Below are 14,319 nucleotides of genomic sequence, written 5' to 3'. Positions count from 1 at the left end.
CTACGTCTACCACAAAGTTTTCTGTTGAATTACAAATCTATTTTTCAGAATCTGGTAATAGAGTGTTTTTTTCATCTGAGTTCTAAAACTTATTGCAAAATCTTTGTATGAAATTTGGTGATCTATTTCTGCTTCCTTAACATATGTAGAAATCTGACTTTATTTAATTCTGGAAATTTTAAAGTTTTTATAAAAATGCCATTCTATGATAAATACCATTTAAAACCGAGTAAATATAACTCCTTTGACATTTTGTTTGTTTTATTTGCTCACATGGAGAGAATTCTGCATATATTTTCCAATGTTAACAAAATTTAGTAATTTTCCAACAAGTTACATTTTTCTTTCTGGACTCTGAATATCCAGGGCTATCTTTTCTTTAACCCCCCCTTTTTTTTTAATTGCTTCTCAATTGTTTTACCCGTTTATTGTCTATTTTTCTACAAACCCCAGTCATTTTCTGTTGAAACCTCTTATCTACTAGAGTGGAGAGAAATATGTTAGAAAAAGGAAGGGGACAATGTGGTACATGGGCTGATGTACTAGATATTGTGCTGTCTCTATGCACACATTGTTCCTAATCCACCGAAAATATGCAATATGTCCCAAGTTTACATAGGAGCACATAAAAGGTAAGCAGTCTTCCCTTTTTTTTTTTTTTTTTTTTTGGACACTGAGTCTTGCTCTGTTGCCCAGAGTGGAGTGCAGTGGCGAGATCTCTGCTCACTGCAAGCTCCTCCTCCTGGGTTCACTACATTCTCCTGCCTCACCCTCCTCAGTAGCTGGGACTGCAAGTGCCCGCCACCACACCCGGCTAATTTTTTGTATTTTTAGTAGAGACGGGTTTTCACCGTGTTAGCCAGGATGGTCTCGATCTCCTGACTTCATGATCTGCCCGCCTCGGCCTCCCAAAGTGCTGGGATTACAGGCGTGAACCACCGCCCCTGGCCGTAAGCAATCTTTTTATGGTCCTATTTCCTGTACGGGATGGATTCAGGAATCAATCTCATGTCCTCAACTCCAGAAATCCTCAAATCTCTCAAGGTATTGTCTCACCTAGAGCCACAGAAACACATATGATTTCTTCTGTGCTTGTGTGTTCAGGTGAGGTTCAGTCTACATTCTGAAGTTTCTTTCTCTGATGAATGAAACATTGAGTTCTTGAATATTGCTACATTATCAGTAGCCTATAAAAATCAGAATCAAATAGATTTTCTTCCTTAAGAAAATAATGGATGCAGCAATTACACACAGCAGCGTAGGGGGTAGATTTCAGTCATGTTTTTTCTTTTTCTATTCTTTTTTTCTTTTCTTAGAGAGAGAGTCTCACTCTGTCACCCAGACTATAGTGCAGTTGCTGGATCGTAATTACTGCAGTGTCAACCACCTAGCCTAAGCGATCATCAACCTCGGCCTCCTGAGTAGCTCTGAATACAGGCAGGTACCCCCACTCCAGGTCAGTTTTTAAATTGTTTGTGGAGATATTGTCTTCTCAGGCTGTTCCATCTGGTCTCAAACTCCTGGACTCAAACAATCCTCCTGCTTCAACCTTCCAAGGCACTGGGATTACACGTGTGACCCACTGTTCCCAGCCTCAAAGTATTTTCATGGCAAAGAGTTAACAGAATATTTTCTTCTCTAGATGCAGTAGACACAAGATTCTTGTCTTTTATTCTTCCCATATCTGGCTGAGTATCCTATTCTCAGACATTACATTGCCAAATTTGTTTTCCAGTCATCTTTCCAGCATAGTATAGAAAAATGAGTACTGTGGAGTAGAGTTTTCACATTCTTTCCTGACCCCTGCCAGTTCTAATGGGGCTCATGGACTTAGCCATTACCCTTCACTGGAATCCATTGTTTCTTTTTTTTTTTTTTTTTTTTTTTTTTGAGACAGAGTCTCGCTATGTCGCCCAGGGTGGAGTGCAGTGGCCGGATCTCAGCTCACTGCAAGCTCCGCCTCCCGGGTTTTTACGCCATTCTCCTGCCTCAGCCTCCCGAGTAGCCGGGACTACAGGCGCCCACCACCTCGCCCGGCTAGTTTTTTGTATTTTTTAGTAGAGACCGGGTTTCACCGTGTTAGCCAGGATGGTCTCGAACTCCTGACCTCGTGATCCGCCCGTCTCGGCCTCCCAAAGTGCTGGGATTACAGGCTTGAGCCACCGCGCCCGGCCTGGAATCCATTGTTGTTTATAAACAAGAGTAAGGGTTGTTTATTAAATTTCCAAGGAACAGGGCAGAATGTAAGGTTAGCATGTCTTGTGCTTTTACCTACCCTAAGCCCAAAGGATCATGAGTACTACATATAGAAATCTTTCCTCCTTAACCCTGTCACATTCTACTTGGATGCTGTGGAGAAATAAACCCAGTGTATCCCCTTCTGCTATACAAAATGTTAATATTTGGCTAAAAATGATGTTTGTAAAATTTCATTCACAGATTTCAGTCACATTTTCAAATAAATGCATTATAAAACCATGTAATACAAGTTGACTGTTACTCACAATGTTAGAGCAGAAGAATTTCAGGTTTTGGATATTTGTGGATTACGGAATATTTGCATATGCATAATAAGATATCTTGTGTATCAACCCAAGTGTAAACACAAAATTTATGTTTCATGTACACCTTATTCAGATAGGCTGAAGATAATTTTAGACAATATTTTAAATAATTTTATTCATGAAGCAAAGTGGGTGTACACATGCCGTTTTATTTCCTTTTGTGAGTGCCCTTCCTTGGGGACATCTGGGTGGACACAGAAAGATATATTACAACTGAAGGGGCTGGGAGAGACTTTGGTCCACTGAGAACAGTTTTGACCGTAACTGCTCACATGAGGTCATGTGTGGGATATTTCACTTTCGGTGACATTTCAGAGCTCAAAACATTTGAGATTTTGGAGTATTTTGGAGTTTTAGATTTTTTGATTAGTGGTGCTCAACCTGTATGGTATTTCATTTTTTTCTTCTCTAAGTAGGAATGGAATTTGCATTTTTGTTTTCACTTGTATTATGCATTTTTTTTCCAACTCAAATTCATTATGCATATTAGTTAGATCTCTTCAAATTTTGATGAAAATTCTCATTATATCAATTATTATTTTCAAAAAATTTTTATAACAAATTGATTAAATACCATGATAATCCACAGTTAAAAAATAAACATAAATTCATGTTCATGTATTAGAATTGGGTTTTTTTTTTTTCCAAATGATGAGCATTAATGAAATAGTATGCCTTGGGCCGGGCGCGGTGGCTCAAGCCTGTAATCCCAGCACTTTGGGAGGCCGAGGCGGGCGGATCACGAGGTCAGGAGATCGAGACCATCCTGGCTAAAACGGTGAAACCCCGTCTCTACTAAAAAAAAAATACAAAAAACTAGCCGGGCGCGGTGGCGGGCGCCTGTAGTCCCAGCTACTCGGGAGGCTGAGGCAGGAGAATGGCGTAAACCCGGGAGGCGGAGCTTGCAGTGAGCTGAGATCCGGCCACTGCACTCCAGCCTGGGTGACAGAGCAAGACTCCGTCTCAAAAAAAAAAAAAAAAAAAAAAAAAGAAATAGTATGCCTTAAAAACCTTTTTCTAAATATATTTGAGAATATTGTTTGAAAGTAAAAAATTGAAAAAGACTGAGCATACCATAATTAATGACATTTGTGCTTAAGAAGACTATCTTTTTCAGAGATTATTTATAAAATGAAAGTACCCATTTCTAACATTCCTCGTCCCAGTTAAGATCTTGTTACTGATGTGCTACTGATGATGTTGAAAGTTGTTAGGCTAACAGGATGCACTGGTAATAGTACACTGTCAAGCTGAACTTTCCCGATTTAAATGCTATCTCACCATTCCTGTGCTGTACGTTTTTATTAGAATTCTAGCAGTACGTACTTTATATTGTGGCCTAAATAACAAGCACACACAAAAATGATTTCACACTGTGTATGCTGATGTATTTTAAAGTATGTGAAAAATATTGTAGGTGTCAGCAAGTACAACAGTGCTTCGTACATAGAAGGGGACCAATTAATGCTAATAAATGTTATTAGTTACTTAAGAACGTTGTATTACGTAAATACATCCAAATCAATTATTATTTCGTTGGTAATATGATAGCAAGCCTAGATGCAGAGTTAAGGAGAATATTGAGCAAGAATGGGTTAGGAGGGTGTGAGGAGTAGGCCCCGGAGAAAGTGAATACCAATAATTTGCTGAGTCAAAGTTGAAAGCACCCATAGGCTAAGTAGATACCTCCCATTCTGATCCAGTTCAGCAAAATATTTGAATCTTCCGTGGTTTTCATAATTCTGGGAGTTTAGAAAATGCTTTAGAGAAGTGAATGAGCCACTATACTTTTATATTCATTTATTTATTGTATTTGGTGATTTGAGAATTTCTCTAAGTCACTTGAGATAGAGCCAGAATACTAATCTCAGGTTACAAATTAATTTTTCAATTTTATACCCATAAACCAGTCCCCAAAGATCACCCCGCCGTTAAGTAACAGTAAATTATCTTCAATGTCATTTAAGTTCACCAGTTTCTTGTGAAGTATTTTTAACTTTAAAAAGTTTAAAAACACAAAAAACTATTCTTTAAAACAAAGCAAGTATAAATCAAGTTCTTAAAAACCAATCCAGGCTGGGCGTGGTGACTTAACCTCAACACTTGGGGAAGTTGAGGTGGACAGATCCCTTGAGGTCAGGAGTTGGAGACACGTCTGACCAACATGGCAAAACCCTGTAACTAATAAAAATACAAAAATTAGGCTGGCATAGTTGCACTGACCTGTAGTCCCAGCTACCCAGGAGGCTGTGGCAGGAGAATCTCCTGAACCTGGGAGGCAGAGGATGAAGTGAACCCAGATTGTGCCACTGCAATTCAGCCTGCGCAAGAGAGCGAGACAACATTTCCAAAAAAAAAAAAAGTCTTCTACTCTTTAAAAATCATGGAAAATATAGTATTGTATATAAAAGTAGAAAACAAAATTGTTGTTCACATATGTTAGGATTTAATAAAGAGTTATTAAAAAGTAATTATAAAGTCGCTTTATGTGGACTCATAAAGGTAACATCAGGCCACTGTGGTGGCTCACACCTATAATCCCAGCACTTTGGGAGGCCGAGGTTGGCGAATTACCTGAGATCAGGAGTTCAAGACCAGCCTGGCAAGCATGGAGAAACCCCCCCTCTTCTCAAAATAAAAAAATTAGCTGGGCATGGTGGCAGGCACCTGTAATCCCAGCAGGAGATTTGCTTGAACCCCGGGGGTGGAGGTTACAGTGAGCCAAGATCCTGCCACTTCACTCCAGCCTGGGTGAAAGAGCCAGACTCCATGTCAAAAGAAAAAAAAAAAAAGTAACATTGTATAATGACATCAGACATCTGATTTACTCATCTATCATTGGAATGTATTTGTTGAAGTTATTTTTTAATTTTAATTGATAAAGCAATTATAAAATTAAATAGAGCCAATCCAAAGGACTAGGTTTTGCCTTTGAAACTGAAGAAACCTAATCTTCTATTAAAGGATTATAAATCATGCTGCTATAAAGACACATGCACATGTATGTTTATTGCGGCGCTATTCACAATAGCAAAGGCTTGGAACCATCCCAAATGTCCATCATTGACAGACTGGATTAAGAAAATGTGGCACATATACACCATGGAATACTATGCAGCCATCAAAAAGGATGAGTTTGTGTCCTTTGTAGGGACATGGATGCAGCTGGAAACCATCATTCTCAGCAAACTATCGCAAGAACAGAAAACCAAACACCGCATGTTCTCACTCATAGGTGGGAACTGAACAATGAGATCACTTGGACCCGGGAAGAGGAACATCACACACCGGGGCCTATCATGGGGAGGGGGGAGGGGGGAGGGATTGCATTGGGAGTTATACCTGATGTAAATGACGAGTTGATGGGTGCTGCACACCAACATGGCACAAGTATACATATGTAACAAACCTGCATGTTATGCATATGTACCCTAGAACTTAAAGTATAATAATAATAAAGAAATAAAAAAAGAAAAGAGAAAAAAAAAAAAGAGTGTATCCATGTATAGTTTAATTTTTCAAAAAATACATACATAAAAAGAACGTAGGGAAGGGTTTTAAGAATAGTTTCTAACTCTGGAAATTCTACACAGTGTATATGGAACAAGGTTCTGTCTTTCACATTATTTAAAAAAATAGACACCCTCAGTATTGGCCATCAGGATGCCAAGATATATCCAGTGAATGCTCAATTATAAAGCGTCTAGCCTGGCTCACTTTGAAAACTTGTCTTCTAAAATTGTCTTCCTGGGGCATTTAATACTTGAATCTAATTTAGAGTTTTAGAAACGATTGAGTTTAAAGAAAGTAAATTCTAATCTACCCTTCTTTTTAAAACTGAAGTAGGCTTAGGAATTTCTTCCTAAAATGTATAAACATTATTGTTCAAGCCTGTCATCCCAGCGCATTGAGAGGTGGACACAGGAAAGGAGTTTGAGACAAGCATAGGTAACATTGCAAAACCTCGTCTCTCCAAAACAATAAAAATTAGTGGAGCATGGTGGCATGAACCTGTAGTCCCAGGTACTGGGGAGGCTGAGGTGGGAAGATTGCTATAGCCCGGGAGGTTGACACTGCAGCTAGACAGGATCTGGTCACTACACTCCAGCCTGGGTGACAAAGCCAGACTCTGTCTCAAAAAAAGAATATAAAATATCTCACTAATATTTGTCATGTTTATTATGTTGAAAACATTTTGGATATATTGGGTTAGAAAGTGTTATTAAAATTAATTTCAATTGTTACTAGTTCTTTTAAATATCATTAGAAAAATGTATTCCCTCCCCTCTCTTTTATAGTTTCCCTGCAAATACATGCACTAAAGAAAAACAATGAAGAAAATATGTTTAATTAAATAATATTCAAAACACAAAACAAAAAACTTTTGAAATGTATTTAAGACAATGCGAACAAAAAATGTATATCCCACACCCACACATAAGGCATTGAGAAAGGCACTTTGCTCTGGGTATGAGCTCTGGGAATGAGGATTATGAGCAGTGAGTTTGGGAGTCAAACCCAGGCAATTTAGCTTCAAGACATCGCTCTTAACCATGATACCATATTACTCTCGCCTGACTTTTTCACAGTGGAAAATACACAGTGGAAACCTCATGCCAATTCCAGGAAATGTAAGGACTCAAGAATTATTTTGACATGTGCAGGAAATGTTGCTTCTTGTCTTCTTTATCAGTATCCCTTGTTCTCTACAACTTTGCTTTTCCTCACCAAACTTTACTTTTCTGACACATTTATGGGTGCATTCCGGTAAAGAAAGAGAGTTTTACTTTGTGTTAGACACTGATAGAAACTCTCTTTCTCCATATATGCCTGAACTTGACTGTCCTCTTTCTGTTGCCATTAGTTAACCCCAAATACCTTTTACCCTTTTAGATGTCATAAGGGTGTGACTGAGCAGTTTCAAAGGCATCAACTTTTGCTTTCTCCTTCTCCTTTCGGGTCCTGCATCTGCATTACTGGTCTCAGACAAAACAGGCAACCCCTATTTCCCATTCTGGGATATTTTAATGACCAACTTTTCTTATGTTGTGAATTTGAAGGGCAAGGGCAGATCATTGGAAAGCGGATAGACAGGGACCTGTGTTCTGAGAACTGGGCCAGAAGACTGACAGAGGCACAGAAGAATTTCAGAGTGATTCTGGCAGGCATCATGGTTCAGTAAGGGCCAGAGGAGTGGAACATATGGGCACAGGGTGAGAGGCCTGTGACAGGACGCGGCCTATCTCTTTTGCAGCAGAATGTTAATAGACATTAGATTTTAGTAAACAGAGAACATATCTCTGAGTCAGCATCAAAAACTTCCACAGTCTGGAAGAATGAAGAGTCACAGGACCTAGCCTCACCTTCCCTTTTGAGTATGAGAGTCTACAATGGAACAGCTTTTATCTGAGTTTAAAACCAATGTCTCTCTCTTCAGTCCACACTTACTGGTAAGGTCCAGTGGATGACTCGGCTACAGGTTTCTGAACTTCTGGCTTTTGAGGGAAAGACTTTGTCACCCTCTATGCTGAAAGTATTCTATGTATTAGGAACCCCAGACAGTGGCTCTTAATATCAAGAAATCTTGGGAAGCACAAGGTATTCTAAAGGCTTACATGAATAGCTTGCAGCCACATATAGACATCAGAAGGGGGTTCCTGACAAGGATTCACTGACCTTCTTTATCTCACTGTCCTAGAATTACTGTGTCTGTACGTGGTCATCTTGAAGGAGATGGACCACCCCTTCCACCCCTCTACTCCAGTATCGTGTGCATCTACCTCAGTGATTTTGCTGTGTTGTGTTCATAATGATTGTCCAGTTGATACCAAATCTTGAAGAAAATTTCCAAAAGAATATTAACGTGGTTAATTGTTGATTGCCCCTTTACAGGAATCTGGAACTTGAATGGTGTTTCTGTAAGGGGCTCGTTGGATCTCATGTTTTACAGGACCCTGAGTCTCTGGATATAGATCCTCAAGGTCCACTTCTTAGGAAGAGTAGGTGTAGTAGGTTATATTCCTCCCCCATTCTCTCTAAAAAGTGCTAAAATATATATTCAGTCCCCCATTGTCTTTCTGTGATGTAACTTCAAGACTGCTACTGCTGTGTGTGTTCTAGTTCCTTTACTTTGTGTAGGGTTGTGACTGCAGCTGATGTTTTACTCTGTAGCATAATGGTAGTATAGACTTCTCCTGACTCTATGGGAATCTTCACTGTGGAAAATTATCTACCATGCTGTGAGCAAGGCCAAGCGACTACCTGGAGAGGCCGTTTGAATATATTCTAGGTAACAGCCCCAACCAAAGAACCCCAGACATCAGCCAGGATCATCTGCTGGACTGGAAGTAGAATGTTTGTTTCCATTATTTAATCAGTGATCATGAAAATGACCATTTGGTGGGCAGACAGACTCAATGGACTCACTATAAACTGGGTTTTCATCAGAACTGGGTTATGTTTGTTTTGTTTTTTGATTTGGTTTAATTTAGTTAGTTGTGTTTTTTTTCCCTGATACTAATATGTTTCCACTGTAACATGAGGTAATGGTTATGTCTCAGGTCTCTAGATTATCAATGAGGATTCAGTCTGTGTGAATTGGAAGTATTAACACATTTAATACAGACAGTCTGCTCATCTGTCTATTTTTCCCTGGGTGATGCTGTTTGCTTTAATAAATAGCTCCAGAATTCCATGTGGGTTAAACTCTTTTGGTTCTTGCTCAGACATTGCTAGCAACTTCTCAGAGAAGCAATAAGCTGTACCATTAGCCTATGTCTGTAGGTGGATATTCTATGTAGGTTTTTGTAGTGTGTTCTGATGTTCACACAATGATAAAATCGCCTAATAATGCATTTCTCAGAATGTATTTTGTCTCCATAGGATGTATGACTGTTAAGTTCCTATTCTAGCCCAAAGATTCAGTGAAAACTTCTGTGTAAAGTACATCTTTCCCCCTAAAGTGATGAGGTATAGAATTTACTGTATTAATAGGAGGGAACTTTCACACTTAAAGTGCATTGTACAAAATCCTGTCTGTCCGTGATGTGCAAATTTAGCTCCTGCATGAGATCATTAAGTTGGAAACATACACCCACATATTTCCAGAATTGCATCCAATAAATTCACAAACACTTGAAAATCACAATACATATTTTAGGAAATTGGCCATAGGAGATTATTTTAATTGTAAGAAAATGTACAAAAAGGTTTTGCATTTTACATATTTTCTATTTAATAGCAACAAAATGAAGTGACACTAACATAGATAAAAGCCTGAACAGTATGATTTCTTTGTATCAACAGTGAAGGGATCCCTTGTATATGGAGTTACCAAACAGTCAGGGTTCTTAATCCTGATCATCTGTGGCCAGTGGAAAAGAAAGGCCTGACAGGAAAATTTAAGGAGCCAGCCGGGTAACTCCATATGAGGGAACTCCTGGTGACATTCAAAAAACTCACACTTCCACCTTCAAAATCAAGAAACACACCAACCCGGCCCAGAGGTTTCTCTACATAGTGAGGAAACAATGGGGAGGTGGTCAAGAGACTGAAACGATTATCCACCTTCACGCACAAAAGAAGAAATATGTCCTTAGATGTAACCATTGTGCTATTCTTCCTCATCCAGGAGTCCTTACAGACTCCCAGAGCCCAGTCCCAAGAGCTGTCCACATCCAGCTCCCAGTAGTGTTTCCCAGAGGAGAAGACCCAGGTTCCCCATGCAGCAAAATAGTCAGATCTGTCAGAATTCAAAGATCCACGTCTAAACATCAATCTTCTCACATCCCCAAACAGCCTGATATTGTGATTGGTGACTTCCCAAGTGAAGGCAATTTCCACTGTAGAAAAAAGAGAATGTTCAAGTGAAAAGTAGTTTATCAATTCTCATGTTCAGATAAGAAAGAGACTCTCACTAGAAAACACAGGTCAAGATTAGAAAGAAACTTCTGTCTGGAAAAATGTTGGAATCAAAGGGTGTTAGTATATCTGTACAAGTAATTAGCTAAACTACAATGATCACAATTTCTATAAACTCAAAAAGTATAAAGGGGAGGAAGGTCATGTCTATGTCTAGTTGAGCGACCTTTCGTAACAACTGAAAAACTGGAAGCTCTTGCCCTGCAGCCAAGTCCATAGCAATAAAATTAACCTCCATTGCCTCTTCTCTGTCAGGGCAGAGCAGGAGGCTGGGGACGGGAGATGAGGTGGGGAGCATTCCTAGACCCAAATAAAAAGTTACCATTTTGCCAGAAATATTATAATCTGTCACTGAAGCTAGCAAATTCATACTTAAAGAGAAAATCTGAATCTGCCTTCTGAAAAGTGCAGATTCCTTGCAAGAATTATCTGACTTTCATGTCAGATTCAGACACAGGCTTCTTTCGTCTGCTAGATTTATCATCATCTATCCTGGAGTTCTATCTAAGGCCTCATCAACCACTAAATCACGTTTCTATGCTTCACAGATTCTGTTTTTGCGCTGTTATATAAGATACTCATGTATGCTTTTGTTGATTAAAAACGTGACTAAAATTATAAATGCTGTGAAACTTCACCTGAAATGTATTTTAAAAAACACTGTCACTCAAATCAGTTGTTAACTGCACTAAATTTGAAATTGAAATGTCCTAAATTAATTTAGTTCTGTATATTTCATGTAATAATTGTATACATGAAATTGTATCAGGGAATGCTTCCTAAAGTCCTAAAGAGCCCTTCTGCATGTTTTATTTTTCTAAGAAATTTGTTATGTGGCTGATTCCTATTACATTTCACCAGATTTTATTTATTCTGGTCAGTTTGATGATAGTGAAACTATAAATAGAAATACCTATTCACAGACTATTCACTTCTTCTAGATGAAAGATGATTACACTGGTAAAGCTGCCCATAGAAAACCATAAATGAAGGCATTGCATGTTGATCCCACCAAGAGGGCGACACTCACCTCGGAAGCGGTTGAGCCTGTCCACCAGTCCAGTGATGGGCCCTACAGTGAGCTCTGGATTGACAGGCTGCGGCATGTGCAGCAGCACAGACTCACTCCTGGAAGGAAGTTGGTTGAGTTGGTTAAGTTTCCCATGTCTGTGTTTAATAGATTCCAACAGAAAATGCTTCATTCAAATCCACTTCTGATATGGTAATGTACCTTCACAATCCTAGGATGGGTTTGTGGCTCTTAGGGAATCTTTCTAACTATTCACTCCATTTCTAACCTACTGCCACTGAAAGATAAATGCCTCTCTCCCTATCTGCCACCAAATAGTTTATCTCTAATTAGGATTCTGAATCCTAAAAACAGGCAATTGTATTCTAGCAACTTCTGCATTGAACTATTCAAAACATAACCCCCTGAGTCACTTGGGAAACTAAGAAAAGGTTAATGTCTGATAAAAGGCATAGGTAACATTCAACACACCACACAAACACATGAGTACACGCGCATACACACACCATCACACTGGCACATTATGGTGTTAGTAAATTATGTTTTCATTTTGTTGGAAACAGCTTGATGTTTTCATAGCATGCCTTGTGCTCCAGCTTGCACTGATGACCAAAGACATACCTTGCCACGATGTCTCCCAAATCCTGTAGAGAGGGAGAGAGAAAGAAAAAATGACTTCTTTAGAAAGTTGTTATTCTTGTTGGGTGAGGTGGCTCACACCTGTAATCCCAGCACTTTGGGAGGCCAAGGTGGGTGGATCACCTGAGGTCAGGATTTCCAGACTAGCCTGGACAACATAGCAAAAACCCATCTCTACTAAAAATACAAACAAATTAGCTGGATGTGGTGGTGCATGCCTGTAGTTCCAGCTACTCGGGAGGCTGAAGCAGGAGAATTACTTGAACCAAGGAGGCAGAAGTTGCAGTGAACTGAGATTGGGCCACTGACTTCAGTCTGGGTGACAGAAGAAGACTCTTTCTCCAAACACACAAACAAAAAAGTTGTTATTCTGCCTATCTGGTCTTTAGCTTTGAAAACTTTAGAATTGCCATATACTATCACTGCAACTCTTTTAAAATGTGTTCTCATCTCTAGCAATTATACCAGTAAGACCTATTGACAGAATCAATTTCTGATAAATTCAGGACCCTAAATTTGCATGAGAGAGAAAGGTGTGAGTAGTGACTGCGCATTGCTGCAGCTGTCTACAATGTAGTCTTTTTCAGGGCTAGCCCCCAAAGGTTAATATGGCTGAAATTAAGAGCATTTCAAACCTAGGACTTCCCAAAAGGAGGAAGAAGGAAATGTTAGTTTTTCCATAATTTCTATGGATTATCCACTGGAGACAAAAGTAGAATTTTCACATGAAATTTTTTCTTCCACAGTTTTAATGAAATGTGCTGGAGGAGGAAGCTTGTGGTAGAAAATGTTCTATGGAAATCTAGTTGCACAATTTCATAAAGGTTTATTTCGAAGATTAGGTTAGCAGTTATCGTTTATCTCTATATGGCTCTCACCATCAATGTGGGAGAAGAAGAAATAATGTCTTGGGTACCCAATGGAAGGCAAAGATGTAAAGGGCAGCTAATACAAAGTATCTCAAGGGGCATCCTCCATTCTTACCTGGAGCAGCTCCACATCTGGTTTATGACACATTTTCATTAGTTCCTGATACATTTCTTTCAAGTGTTTACTCTTTTGATCCATGTTGACCCAACTTCTCTGGAGTTGCTGAAAAATCTCTTGGTACTCCTTGTTCAGTCTCTCTAGATGTTGTTTTTCTTCCGTATGGAGAACTGGATGCAGCTTCCTATACTCATTCCTGATCATCTGTGCCCGTAAAACCACATCGCCCTGTAGGGACATGGATTTTGTAGGTTACATACCCAGGCCTACTTCCACCTCACAGAACCCACAAATTCATCCTCCTCATTCCTTCTTTTATTTTCCATCATTTACAAACAGTCTGATGAGTTAAACAAGACCTTCCTTCCAAATTTAAGTAATTCATCAATTCCCAAACACCTGCAAATTAGCCCTTCAGATTTAAATGTTTAAATATATGTCCTCTTAAATCTGAAATACCATTAGAAAACAAGTAAAATTTATGATTGATTGTCAAATTGTCATGGATAATATATATAATCTTTGTTACTCAATTAGTTTGTTGTTTCAAATCTCTGTACTTCACAGACTAAAGAATCACTGTCAGTAGAAATGATTTTAGTATATTATAATCAGAATCAGAAGCCATCACACAAAAAGGATCTTAGTAAAAAATTTAACCCCCATCTCTCAAACCGACTACCTCTTTTCTGTCTCCTATCTTTCTTCTGTCAAAAGCCATAGGCTCTGTATTGCCCTGCCATTCTAAGAACATGAATCTCCATTCCATTGTGTCTCTCCTCTCAATATTGACATAGTTATTCTCTCACTCCCCCAGTCATTTTTTACCCCTTCTCCTCAGCTTTTCATCATGTTACATTTTCTCCTACATGAACTGGCATCATCTGGGTCCTTTGCTATCAGACTTCACCAGCACAGGCACATTTCTTAAAATGACTGTTCCTATCTGATTTCTTCCCCCTGGCCAACATCATATTCAACATTAAATAACTTTATTTCTCAATTATGTACTATGTAATTAATATTATATAATTCAACTTATTCAGAAAACTCTGCCTGAAATATTTATTAATTTTAAGCACATACTTGCCCTTCAGAATTTATATTTATTTTTTACTTATCTGAAGAACATTTCCAAAAAACCTGAACAAGCATTATATTGAAGAGTCTGGTTGTTTT

The 14,319-nt window shown here is 38.8% G+C and overlaps 1 protein-coding gene across 1 annotated transcript; it reads right to left on the bottom strand.

The window, feature by feature from the left end:
• Positions 1-9,717: 9,717 nt before the first annotated feature.
• LOC718749 (tripartite motif-containing protein 43B) lies at positions 9,718-11,645 on the bottom strand. Its single transcript, XM_015115519.3, has 2 exons — positions 11,515-11,645; positions 9,718-10,405 (listed from the first exon to the last, which is right to left on the bottom strand). Exons 1-2 carry the CDS (start codon positions 11,588-11,590, stop codon positions 9,924-9,926), a joined length of 558 nt encoding a protein of 185 aa, XP_014971005.3. The 5' UTR covers positions 11,591-11,645; the 3' UTR covers positions 9,718-9,923.
• Positions 11,646-14,319: the final 2,674 nt, after the last annotated feature.

Source organism: Macaca mulatta, chromosome 14, assembly GCF_049350105.2.
Source record: "Macaca mulatta isolate MMU2019108-1 chromosome 14, T2T-MMU8v2.0, whole genome shotgun sequence".
Classification (NCBI taxonomy): Eukaryota; Metazoa; Chordata; class Mammalia; order Primates; family Cercopithecidae; genus Macaca; species Macaca mulatta.
The sequence above is the reverse complement of the archived record's forward strand: the minus strand, read 5'-3'. Positions and strand labels throughout refer to the sequence as shown.

Coding starts and splice junctions, on each gene's coding strand:
- LOC718749 (XM_015115519.3), bottom strand. CDS start 11,590: ATGCCGCAGCCTGTCAATCCAGAGCTCACTGTAGGGCCCATCACTGGA. Junction 10,406..11,514: donor CAGGCTCAACCGCTTCCGAG/GTGAGTGTCGCC, acceptor TTTTTTCTACAG/TGGAAATTGCCTTCACTTGG.